Source organism: Solanum tuberosum, unplaced genomic scaffold, assembly GCF_000226075.1.
Source record: "Solanum tuberosum cultivar DM 1-3 516 R44 unplaced genomic scaffold, SolTub_3.0 scf00154, whole genome shotgun sequence".
Lineage (NCBI taxonomy): Eukaryota > Viridiplantae > Streptophyta > Magnoliopsida > Solanales > Solanaceae > Solanum > Solanum tuberosum.
Genome location: NW_006239079.1, coordinates 893980 through 906991, shown reverse-complemented (window position 1 = coordinate 906991; position 13012 = coordinate 893980). Strand labels below are relative to the sequence as shown.

Sequence of the window (13012 nt, the reverse complement as noted above, 5' to 3'; positions counted from 1 at the left end):
TTTCCGGACGGATTCCCTGCCAACTGCCCAACTTCCAAAGGGAATAACTCACTCATACGAACTCGGAATTGAGCAAACTCGGTGGCGTTGGAAAGACCATTCCACGAGATTTGTAACCATAATTGGAACTACACCTAACTCATCCTGAGCTAGAAGTTATGGCTGCTCAAAGTTGGCCCAAAAACTCACCTTTTCCATACTTAGCCAAAATTTTCCAGATTTTTAAATTCCTTCCAAAAATAGTTAATTCCAATTCAAAGCCTCTTCATAGCTATTTCAAATTGTCAAATGTTACAACACTGGCCAGTAAAGCAACCAAATGTGAAGAGCCACACAATGTCTACAGTTAAGGAGGGAACTACAGATCCAGGACTTTGGCACAAGAGACTAGGACATGTTCCTATGGGAGTACTTAGAAGAATAAATGAGTTTAAAACTAGTAATAGTTTTACTATTGATCATTGTATTGTTTGTCCACAAGCTAGATAGACTAAGATTCCATTTTCTCAGAGTAGTACCACAGTAGATAATATCTTTGACTTGGTGCATATGGATGTCTGGAGTCCAGACAAAGTGACTACTCACAATGGTATGAGATATTTTCTCACCCTAGTTGATGATAAGTCTAGATGGACATGGACCTTCTTGCTTAGTTTGAAGTCTGATGTAATTGTTGTATTGAAACAATTTTTGGCAATGATAAATAATCAGTTTGGAAAGTGTGTTAAGGTGTTCAGGTCAGATAATGGAGGTGAATTTTTGAATTCTAGTTGTTGTGAATTATTTGTGTCTCTTGGGATCATTCATCAGAAATCATGTCCACACACTCCACAACAAAATGGAGTTGCAGAAAGGAAGCATAGACATTTATTAGAGACTGCCAAGGCAATCAAATTCCAAAGTTATTTGCCAGATAGGTTCTGGGGAGAGTGTATAGAAGTTGCAACCTACATTATCAGTAGGATCCCTCTATCTGTTCTGAAAAAAAAGTCACCATATGAATTATTTTATGGTAAACAACCTTCATTGTCACACCTCAGGGTGATAGGTTGTCTTGTTTTTGCTACAGACTTGAACATGCATGATAAATTTGCACCAAAGGCAAGGAAAGTTGTCTTGCTTGGTTATGCTACTAGCCAAAAGGGATATAAACTACTGGATATTGAATCCAAAATACATTTTTATCAGCAGAGATGTCATATTTCATGAGGATGTGTTCCCCTTTCAAACTTCAGGTCTTGGACAAGAAAAGGATCAAGTTGTTTCATTGTCTTATTCACATGTTGAAGATTGTGACCTTACACCTTGTGTTGTATTCAGAAATACAGTAGATGCCCTTGAAACTGTAACTCAACAAGCTGTTGTACCTGACTCCTTTTGTCATGGTTCAATCATTGAATTTGAAGATCAGGTACCCTTGGTTTCTTCTCCTGAACCAAGCATTTTACCAACTCAGTTACCTGTTGCTGCCAGAAGATCTAACAGACCTGCAAAGCCCCCACTCTGGCATACAGATTACATTTTGTCAAAGAACAAAGCTGCAGGTTATTGCTCCTATCCTATTACAGATGTGCTGGACTACCAAAGCATCACACTTGCCTACAAAAGCTTTGCACTAAGTTTTCACAAGAGAAGGAACCTGCTTCTTATCAGGAGGCTATACAAGATCCTAGATGGATTGCAGCTATGGAATGTGAAATACAAGCATTAGAAGACAATCATACATGGGAGATTACTACACTGCCTAAGGATAAGAGGGCAATAGGCTGTAAATAGGTGTACAAGATCAAATATATGGCTGATGGGGAAGTTGATAGGTTCAAAGCAAGGTTGGTAGCCAAGGGTTACAATCAAAAGGAAGGTTTGGACTATCAGGAAACTTTTTCTCATGTTGTAAAAATGGTGACTGTTAGATCAGTCATAGCCTTAGCAGTTGCACAACATTGGCAAGTACACCAAATGGATGTATTCAATGTTTTTCTTCAAGGTGATCTGACTGAAGAAGTTTACATGGATTTGCCCTTGGGGTTTGTCCATCAAAGTGAGAGGGGGACATGGACAGTATGCAAGCTTACAAAGTCACTTTATGGACTTAAACAGGCCAGCAGATAGTGGAATATCAAGTTGACCACAGCCTTAGCTAACTCAGGCTTCCAGCAGAGTCATTATGATTATTCCTTGTTCACAAAATATCAAGGAGAAAAGATAGTGATGGTACTTGTTTATGTTGATGACCTATTGATAACAGGTAATGATCACAAGTTGATCTTGGAAACAAAGAAGATTCTTCAAGACAACTTTAAGATTAAAGATCTAGGTGAGCTGAGATACTTCCTAGGAATTGAATTTGCTAGAAACAGCAATGAGATCCTTATGCATCAAAGAAAATATTGCCTTGAACTGATTTCAGATATGGGGCTATCTAGTTCAAAGCCTGTAGGTTCTCCTGTTGAGTTGAATCAGAAACTTACAACTGCAGAATTTGATTTACACTTCCCTCCTACTGATGAGCAGGATAAGTTGTTGAGTGAGCCTGAAATTTATCAGAAATTGGTTGGTAGATTGCTTTATTTGACAATGACAAGGCCAGACATTGCATTTGCAGTGCAACTGCTGAGTCAATTTATGCACAGTCCTAAGACATCCCACATGAAGGCAGCATTAAGGGTGGTGAGGTATGTTAAACAATCACCAGGCTTAGGGATACTTATGGCATCTACTGCTGACAATCACTTTACTGCATATTGTGATGCAGATTGTGTGTGTTATCTTGTCCATAGGGACCTGCATATAAGTGTATTGTTGTTGTGAATGCACTGATCCTCCTCCAATAACTGCATTGACCTTCTTCCTTCCTTTGAAATTTTCAGGATATCCAATTAGCAAGTAACAATTCTCCTTCACATGTCCAGTTGTATGGCAATGATCACATTTTTTGAGCTTGTTGCAATCTTCCCTAACATGTCCTTTCATATTACAGAAGTCACAATAAAGAGACTGATAATTCTTCCTTGGATTCTACCTATTGTTGAATTATTGTGGTCGACTTGTCCTATTTGTATACATTGCCAAAGACTCCATTCCTTCATTGATATTGCCAACAATCCCCTTTTGACATTCATCCTGTATGACTAAAGCATAGGCTTGGTTCACATTAGGCAAAGTGTGCATCATGAGGATTTGACCTCTTGCTTGTGAATAGCTATCATTCAAGCCCATCATGAATTGAAGTAAACGCTGATATTGCATTTGTTCCACATACTCCTTAGACTTAGAACAATCACAACTAGGTGGAGGCAGAATAAAATAATACTCATCCCACAAGTTTTTCAATTTTGTGTAATAAGCAGAAACAGACAAAACTCCCTGTGTAAGCGTAAATATACTTCTATGCAACTGATACAATCTCGATCCATTGACCTTATCAAATCTCTCTTTGAGATCAATCCATACTTGATGTGCACTAGAGGAATAAATGATTCCACTAAGCAGTTCCTTACTCACGTTATATGTAAGCCAAGAGATGACGATAGCATTGCAGCGATCCCAAATCTTCTTCAATTCTCCTTCGAAATCAATACGCAGCACATATCCATCGATAAATCCTAATTTGTTCCTTCCAAGCAGTGCGATCTCCATTGTTCGACTCCAAATTATGTAATTCTCCATTCCGGTCAATTGAATCCCAATCGATAAAGCTCTTGGCACATCAGAAGAACTCAAGTACAACAGATGATTATGATCAAGAGTAACTGAGCTTCCATTAATGGTGTCTACTGTTGCTCTGCCACTCGATCCTCCTGCAGATGCATCCTCAATCGCTATGAATTAATTCCTGCAAACTTTGATACAACAAAGCTGTAAAATCCTTAGAACTAAGCCCTCGAAATCGTTCCCAATTGCTTTGATACCATGTTAATTTCAGTAACTCTCAACAAGCTAAAATGAAGAATTGAACAATTCTGATTAACGGAGAAGAAAGAGATTCTGCATTGATAAAAAATGTGAATATACAAGTCTAACTGAAAAGATGCTTTACAATGCTTTATATAGAAGCAGCTAGCTATCTAACTGAATAACAAAACTCTAACTAACTTTCTATTGTTAATTAAAAACTAATCGTCAGCTCACTAACACTAATCAATAGCTTTACACTTAACCAGCTGCTCAACAGAATTAACGTGCAATTTATCTTTTGCTTTGAGATCACAAACAAATGAATATATCTAATTAAGCATTTGAGGAAAATCTTGCTTATGAAAAGAATATACTACTAATCTACTATTAGAAGTAGACTATATTATATAAGTATTATAAAGAGTAATGCTAAATGGCCAGAAAATTTGGCAAGAAATTTAAAAAGTCCATAATATCCTTTTTATTTTAAAATAAATTGATCTTTTTTCCATTTTTTAATTAAAAGGTATTAAAGTTAAAGGGTAAAAATATTCAAAAAAATAAAATAACATAGTATGAAATATGTAATTTTACCATTCTGACCAAATTTTCTGGTCAAAAGGATTTTTCCTTTTAGAGATTACGTATGATAAATGGGGTGGAAATTAAGGTACACCATTCTTTAATTATTTGACTAGCTAGACTAGCATGCATGTCAATTCGGAGTTTTAATTATTTAATTTAGTTTAACTATATTTTTTTCCCGATTTTCTATGAACATTAGGGTCCGTCTAACTAGATTTGCACTGAAAAGTTCCATGTTGGGAGTAAAAGAATTCCTAAAAATAGCGATTTCATTTGTGATAAAACTCAAATTCGTGACCGTTGGTTAAGAATAAAGAGCTAGGTATGTACTCCACTGCAAGTACCTTTAGTAATTTTAGTTTTATTTAGTCCAAGAGAGTGGCTCATTTGATCTCGAAGTAATAAATTAGTAATATTTTCCTATTATAAGTCAAAGTCGTTCACGCACGCTTCGATACCAATGTTAGGTTCAATGAAATATTAAAGTTTATGCACTTGCTGTGTAGTTAGACTAATTAATTAATATATTCATTAATTAATCCCATTGGCATATTGTAATGACTTTCAAATCTAAGAAGTATTGAGAATGTATTTATACGTATGCAGTTAGTATAGTATAGTCAGTCATATTAATTAGTCATGTTAATTCAGTTTGATTGGTTAGTTGTAGTTTGTTAGAACTGTCAGTTTGTTATTCAGTTAGTCATGAACTTGTTAGGTGCTATAAATACACATGTACATGTATGTAATCATTTGCGAAGTCTTATTCAAAAATACAGTTTTCTCTCTTCTTCCCTGTATTGACTTTTCCCTCATATGTGAGTTCCTCCATTGATGCTAACATTCAAAGCTTGAGAACCAGTTATGAATTGTTGAAATTAACATGATATCAGAGCCTATCATCGATATTTCTAGCTTCCTCTGTTTCTCAGCTTTCTAGCAATTATTAGCTATTTTTAGCTTGTTAGTTTCTCTTCGTTTACTTCTTCTACTAAACTCACAATGTCTGCTACTGCTGCTGCTACGTTACCTGCAATTGCTACTGCTGGATCTACTTCCATTGATATGAGTGATCCTTTTTATGTACATCCATCTGATAACCCTGGATCATTGATTGTTCCCGTTCCTTTTGATGGAATGGGCTATCGATCCTGGAGAAGAAGCATCCTCCGATCTCTTTCAGTGAAGAACAAATTGGGATTTGTTACTGGAGATTGTAAGAAGCCTGCTGCAAATTCTTCCCTATTGCATCTTTGGTAGAGATGCGATGACATGGTGACGTCTTGGATTCTGAATTCTCTTGCCAAAGAGATTGCAGACAGTGTTGAGTACGTTAACGATTCAGTTGAATTGTGGAAAGAGTTGGAGGATCGTTATGACCAGGCCAATGGTGTGAAATTGTATCAACTTCAAAAGAAGATCAATGACCTGAATCAAGGCGTGTTGGACATCACTTCCTACTACACCAAGATGAAGAAGCTATGGGAAAAACTCAACAATTTGATCGCCAAAGCTCAATGAACTTGTGCCTGTGTTTGTGGTGCCAAGGATAGCACACACAAAGCTGAACAAGACAGGCGTCTAATTCAGTTTTTAATGGGTCTAAATGAAGTCTACACTATCGTCTGAGGCAGTGTTCTTATGATGAATCCCCTGCCCTCAATGGCACAGGCTTTTTCAATACTGATACATGAAGAGAAACAAATAGAATTTAAACCTAGAAGCCAGATGTTAATGGACTTTGTCTCTCTTAATGCAGGTTCTTCTAACCCAAGGAATTTTAAGACAAGTTATTCCACAGGGAATGGCAACCAGAACAAGGGAAACTTTATCTGTGAATACTGTAAACGACCAGGACACACTGTTAGCAAATACTACAAGCTGCATGGATATCCCCCGGACAATTCTCAGTCCACTAGTACTCAAAATGCAGGTTACAACAGGAACAATCAGAGGTACAATAACTCTAGGCCCAACAAAAACAACAATAACAACAGGATTGCAGCAAATGCTCATGGGCCTTCTGGTGATGAAATGTCTGGGAAGGGTGAAAATGATAGCAAAGAAGAACAACCTCTAAGTCTCACTAAGGAATAATATGGACATGTGATGAACCTGCTTCAACATTTCCAAAGCAGTGAGGGCTCCAACATCCCCAATCTTGCAAGTGGAGCAGTAAACTTTCCAGGTATTGTGGTTTGCACCTCTTCTATAGATTTTGAGAAACTTTCATGTATACATTTTAAATCAAAGGCTGACTTGTGGATTATAGACTCGGGAGCTTCCAATCATATAACTTTTAACCAAGCCTCATTATCAAATCCTAAGACCCTACCATACCCTTTACTTGTTTCACTCCCTAATGGATACAAAGTGAAAGTAACACAAACTGGTGATGTAGTACTCACACCTAACATCATTTTGCATAATGTGTTGTTTGTACCATCCTTTAAATAGAATTTGATTTCAGTCCATTCCTTAGTGACAAATCTCAAAGGTGTTATGTCTTTTACTGATGCCTTTTGCTTGTATCAGGCCCCTTTACTGAAGAGGCCTCAGGTGATTGGTAGGAGTAGAGATGGACTCTATTTTCTATGTTCAAGATGCTTGACAACTGACTCCAAGCACTGCTTACCTGGAAAATCTTTTAATTCTTTCAATTCTGATTCCAGTAGTCTGCAAACTGCTGTAACTGGAAAATCTTTCAATTCTTTCAATTCTAATTCTAGTAGTATGGAAACTGTTGTAATGGATTCTGTAAACTCCCTTTCAAGTAATAAAAATGAGTTACATTTTGTGAATTCTTGTTTGTCTCTTGAAACTAATGAAGATTTATTATGGCACACTAGACTAGGCCATGTACCTTTTGGTCAAAATGAGGGCTATCCCATCCATACCAGCCAAATTTTCCCAGAAACAACCTTTTCTATACACTGTCTGTCCTATGGCTAGACAGACCAGGTTACCTTTCCCTCAAAGTACCAAAACCACAAGCAAGATTTTTGAGCTTCTTAATGTAGATTTGTGGGGTCCCTGTCATGTATCTACTCATGATAATTATAAGTATTTTCTGACTACGGTGGATGACCATAGCAGATCCACATGGACTCACCTTTTGAGCTGCAAAAGCAATGCATTACAGACTATAAAAGCCTTTGCCACCATGATTGAAAACTAGTTTTCTACCTCTCTCAAAAGCATTAGGATAGACAATGGGCTCGAATTCACTAGTAATGAAGCACTCTCATTTTTCCAGTCAAAGGGCATAATTCATCAGAAAACTTGCCCATACACACCACAGCAAAACAGTGTGGTGGAGAGAAAGCATAAATATCTCCTTGAAACTGCTAGAGCCCTTCTTTTCCAATCCAAATTACCTTTAAAATATTGGGGGAGTGTGTATTGACTGCTACACATCTTATAAACAGACTTCCTACATCTTATAAACAGACTTCCTACATCTTATCTGAATAATAAATGCCCTTTTGAAGTCCTATATAAGAAACAACCAAACTATTCTTACCTTAGGAGCTTTGGTTGCCTTTGCTACCCTACTATTCCTAAGGTGCATAGAGATAAGTTTGAACCAAGAACAAACCCCCATGTTTTTGTAGGATACCCCTTTGGGACAAAAGGATACAAGGTACTGTGTCTAACTACCAAAAAGATACATGTTTCTAGAGATGTGGTCTTTCATGAAAATGTTTTCCTTTTCGCTTCATCTTTACACAAAGGCACTTTTCCTTCTGTTTTGAATTCCATTCCTTTCATACAACCACACACTAATGCATATGATGTTGTAGACTGTGATACTACTGATAACATTTTATCTCAACCTATATCACCACTGCCTAATAATAATGACATCATCGAGCCTCCTTTACCTCAGGAATTGCCTTCCTCTTTGCTCCCAGGACCAGGAGACACAGTTAGACGATCACATAGAAACCACCAAGTACCTAAACATTTAAATGACTATTTCTATTCCTTACCCTCACATAAAACTATCAATACAGCAGCCACTACTCCCACATTGCAACCTCCCATCATGCCACTAAATGCCATTTTCTCAAATAATAGCCATGTTGCTCCTGAAACCTTGAGTCTCAATAATCAATTACTTGTTCAAAATGTATGTCATGACAGTGAACCATAATCTTATGAAGAAGCATCACTTTATCCTGCTTGGCAAGCTGCTATGACACAAGAATTTGAGGCCCTTCACAATAATAAAACTTGGGATCTGGTTCCTTTGCCAGTTGGGAAGAAAACTATTGGTTGTAAATGGGTGTACCAAGTCAAACATAAAGCTGATGGTAGTGTGGAGATATAAGGCACGATTGGTAGTAAAGGAGTATACTCAACAAACAGGCATAGACTATACTGAGACTTTCTCTCCTGCAGTGAAGAGAGGTTGGGACATTTTCCAGTTAGATGTTAATAATGCCTTCTTACATGGAGACCTCGATGAGGAGGTTTACATGGACCTACCCCCTGGTCTTGAGGTAACTAGTTCCCCTGCAGTATGTAAATTGAACAAGTCACTTTATGGCTTGAAACAGGCCAGCAGACAGTGGTATGAGAAACTGTCAGAGGCTCTCTTTTCAAAGGGTTACACCCACTCCATAAGTGACTATTCCTTATTTCTGAAGAAATCCAATCATTCTTCTATTTTTGTAGCAGTATATGTAGACGATGTGATCATCACTGGGACTAATCCATCAGATATTCTTCAACTCAAGCAGTTCCTTCATGACACCTTCAAAATTAAGGATCTTGGTAAACTTCATTATTTTTTAGGTCTGGAGATATTGTATGGAGAGAGAGGTATCATAATGTCCCAAAGGAAGTTTATCTTAGATTTACTCAAGGAATATGGTTGTCTCCAATACTCCAGCTTCTCTTCTCTACCTGATCTAAATGTTAAACTGAAAGCCAAAGAAGGCATTGTTCTGTCTGATCCTACATTCTATAGAAAAAGTGTAGGCAAGTTGAATTTCCTTGTCAACACCATATTAGAGATAGCTTATGGTGTCCAACATTTAAGTCAGTTCATGCAAGATCCCAGAGAACCCCACATGCAAGCCACTTATCACTTACTCAGATACCTCAAGAATGATCCAACCTTAGGGATCTTTATGTCTTCAACCCCAGACTACTCAGTTCATGCCTATTGTGATTCGGATTAGGCAAGATGTCCTGATTCTCGAAGGTCTGTCTCTGGTTACATTGTACTTTTGGGGAAAACACCTATCAGCTGGAAGTCTAAGAAACAAGAAACTATTTCCTTATCTTCAGCAGATATCTCACTTTTTTTATGTTCACAATTGTAAGGGGACCAATGTAAGAGAGTGTGAGTAGGATATTCATTTAAATGGCGGAACCTAACTCATATCTCACATTACCTTAAACAGAGACATCTATGGGACAGAGAATTCAACACCTAATTCTAACGGTATACTCCTATTTCAATTAATTTACTCTACTTCTTTTATTTTAAAAAATAAGTGTTCATTTAACTAATTTTAAAAGGAGACATTTAGTATTTGCAGTAACGGTAGAAATATCAAATTATTAAACCATACTATGAAGATTTAAGAAGAAGGAACTAAATATGATAGGGATCATGTCTATTTTCGATAACCAGTTTGAATGAATCATGGTGTGACGTATAGGAGACCGGTGAAACAATGTAAGAAAAGGAACATGGACTTCACATGGTGGTCATTGACTTAAAAAAAATTATTGACAAGACTCTGAGGGAGGTTCTATAGAGGTGCATGGATACCAAAGGCGTTTTCATTTTATATATCGAAATAGTTTATCTTCCTGAATAAACTGATTTTTTTATTTCGATCCCGAACTATTCAAATTTCTTTTAAGCTGTTACAAATTTTAGAGATGAGCTCCTATTAACATTTTGAATTTTTTGATATCTTATTCACTCAAAATAATTCATATTTACGACATGTAAGAGTTTTAAAATTTGTGTTAAGCGCTGAATATATAAAGAATTATTTGCTTGACTATTATTAATACAATAAAACAAAATAGCGGTTGGTGAAAAAAGTGTCGGAAATGATAGATTTTCTTAGGTCTAGGAAAGGGGAAACTGTGAAGATTTCTGAAATTCTGTTTGGTATCATTTAAAACACGTTAGGGAACCTTTTCTTTTCAAAAGATTTATGTCATTTGGATTATGAAAGAAACACCAGTGAGATCAAACGTGTTTTTAGTAAATTTATAGAATTGGGAGCTATGCCAAATATATCCCTTCTTGATTCCTCGTCGTGCTCCTGAGACGTGTAAGATTATGAATTACACCATCCCCAAAGAACTCGAAGTTGTTTGTGAATGTTTACGCAATAGGGGGTGACCCCAAAAAAACAAATACTCTTTCTGTCTTTCCTTTTACACGCATATTAAAAAATTATAAATAAAAAAATAATTTTATTAATTCATTTCAAAAAAGAAATTTAATTGATGTTTTCTTAATTTAGTAAGTTAAACAACTAGTTCATTTGTCCCTAATTACTTGTCCGCTTTTCTTTTTTAAGTTATTCTTAATTATTTGTCCATTTAGACAAATCAAGAAACGATAAAATTGTTTTACCTATTATACCCTTAATTAATTACTTTGAAAATGTAGAATTATTTGAATGTTTTAAGTTTTAATTCATCCATTTCATAATTAATAAGGATAAATTGATAAACTTAATATGTCAATAATTATTTTCTTAATAGGTGTGCCAATTTTAAACATGGACAAGTAATTAGGAATAGAAGAGTATTTTTACTTCAAAAGTAAAATAATCAACTAATATGAAAAGTGAGTGTTTAGTTCGGCATGATTACCGTGGAAGAAAATCACATGCCGGGATTTTGGAAACATCTTTAAGTTTCTTAAAGTTATTTAGGAAGGAAAGTAAACTATATTTAGATGGATGAGTAAGAACCTCTTTGGATTGATTTAAAAAATAGCTTAAAGTTAAAAACTAAAGGTCAAATTGAAATGACTTTTAAGTTAAAAAATAAAAAGTAGGGGGGGTGGGGATACTTTTAGTTTTTAACTTATTTTAAGTTCTTTTTTTTCTTCGCCAAACACTTTCAGAAAATCAAATATTGACTTAAAAGTAGGTTTGACAAACTTTTAAACCAAACCACACCCTCTAAGTCAACTTCAATTATTTGTATAATATTCTCTTGTTCAATATAAACAATAAAAAAAATATTAAAAACGTGACTGGATATTAATTAAATAAAAATTAATTAATATATTCTTTTTGATTCTTCTAAAAAATATAGATAATCATTATTTGGAATTTAAAAATACTTGAAAACTTTATAACTATTATTTCAAAAAAAAGGGTAATTCTAATTTTTTAAAAAATGAATAATACATTTTTATTTTTTTAAGAAAATCATTCATGAACTATAAGAAAAATGTTAACAAAGTCGGTATAATATTCTCTTTTTACGTTGAAAACTGTCGTCGTTTTGCTCCCTTACACTTTGTTTTAGATGATTGTTCTGAAAAATCGTATTGTACTGTTTTAATAAATACATTGTTTGAACAGATTGTATCGGTCTCTATTGTAAGATAATGTCACATATCCATAATTTGAATGATAAATCTATATAAATAAATAAAAAATGAATAGAGCTACTATGAAAAGATAGGGATAAAAAATGAAATACGACTATTAAATAATAATTAATAAATAAAAATAAAATGCAAAGAAAGTATTTTGGTAACAATGTGATTACACCAAATGGATCGTTATATAAAATGAGTATTTTCTTCATTAGCTAAGAATGAATTTTAATGATACAATACAATTTAATACAATACAAGTCAACCATTAATGACTTAAACTACTATACTTATATATGGGTATGGCAATAGACAATCTTCTCATCATACTTGCATGTGTTATTTGGTATGTTATTGTTGTCAAATATATCAGATTTCTATCCTCTATTTGAGGCTCTAGATCTGCAGGGATTGAGAAAGCAGACGGAAATATATCAGAGTCAATTGATCAATATCTGGAGTGAAATTGTAAAGGAAAAAAGGCAGGCAATTAGCAGTCATAGCTCGGATATTTTGGATGTCATGATTGATAGTGGATTCCCAGATTTACAGATCATGAATATCTTAGTGACAGTAATATCTCAACTTTTTAGAACCAATATACTCTGGTTTCAAATAGATGTGAAATTTTTAGGCAAAACTAATTGAGGCTGACATGACACAATCTTGTTCTTGAATTTCAGGAATTAGTGGGTGCGGGTTCTAACACCACAACCTCAACAATTGAATGGGCAATGATAGAGTTGCTGAGGAACAAGGGTGCTATGCACAAATTTCAGGCTGAGCTTACAAGTAATTTAAGGGAAACTGATATAATCACAGAATCAAACATCAGTGAACTTCCATATTTGGCTGCTATTGTCAAGGAGACATTGAGAATCCATTCACCTACTCCCTTCTTGATTCCTCGTCGTGCTGCTCCTGAGACGTGTAAGA

At 35.3% G+C, this 13012-nt stretch overlaps 2 protein-coding genes and 1 long non-coding RNA gene across 3 annotated transcripts in view; all 3 read left to right on the top strand.

Moving 5' to 3' along the window:
* Nucleotides 1-10637, top strand: part of LOC107061655 (probable (S)-N-methylcoclaurine 3'-hydroxylase isozyme 2) — a 20423-nt gene extending 9786 nt beyond the window's left edge. Inside the window, exon 2 of the mRNA XM_015311306.1 lies at nucleotides 10561-10637. Within this exon, the coding sequence (XP_015166792.1) occupies nucleotides 10561-10632 (72 nt within the window). The 3' untranslated portion in view covers nucleotides 10633-10637. The remainder of the gene's footprint in view (nucleotides 1-10560) is intronic.
* LOC107061657 (uncharacterized) lies at nucleotides 5086-7283 on the top strand. The gene is made up of 2 exons (XR_001474142.1): nucleotides 5086-6670; nucleotides 7018-7283. It is a non-coding gene; the product is annotated as an uncharacterized lncRNA (long non-coding RNA).
* A 1787-nt stretch (nucleotides 10638-12424) lies between the features above and the next one.
* Nucleotides 12425-13012, top strand: part of LOC107061646 (probable (S)-N-methylcoclaurine 3'-hydroxylase isozyme 2) — a 7754-nt gene continuing 7166 nt past the window's right edge. Inside the window, exons 1-2 of the mRNA XM_015311270.1 lie at nucleotides 12425-12649; nucleotides 12760-13006. Coding sequence (XP_015166756.1) covers nucleotides 12425-12649; nucleotides 12760-13006 — 472 coding nt within the window. The remainder of the gene's footprint in view (nucleotides 12650-12759; nucleotides 13007-13012) is intronic.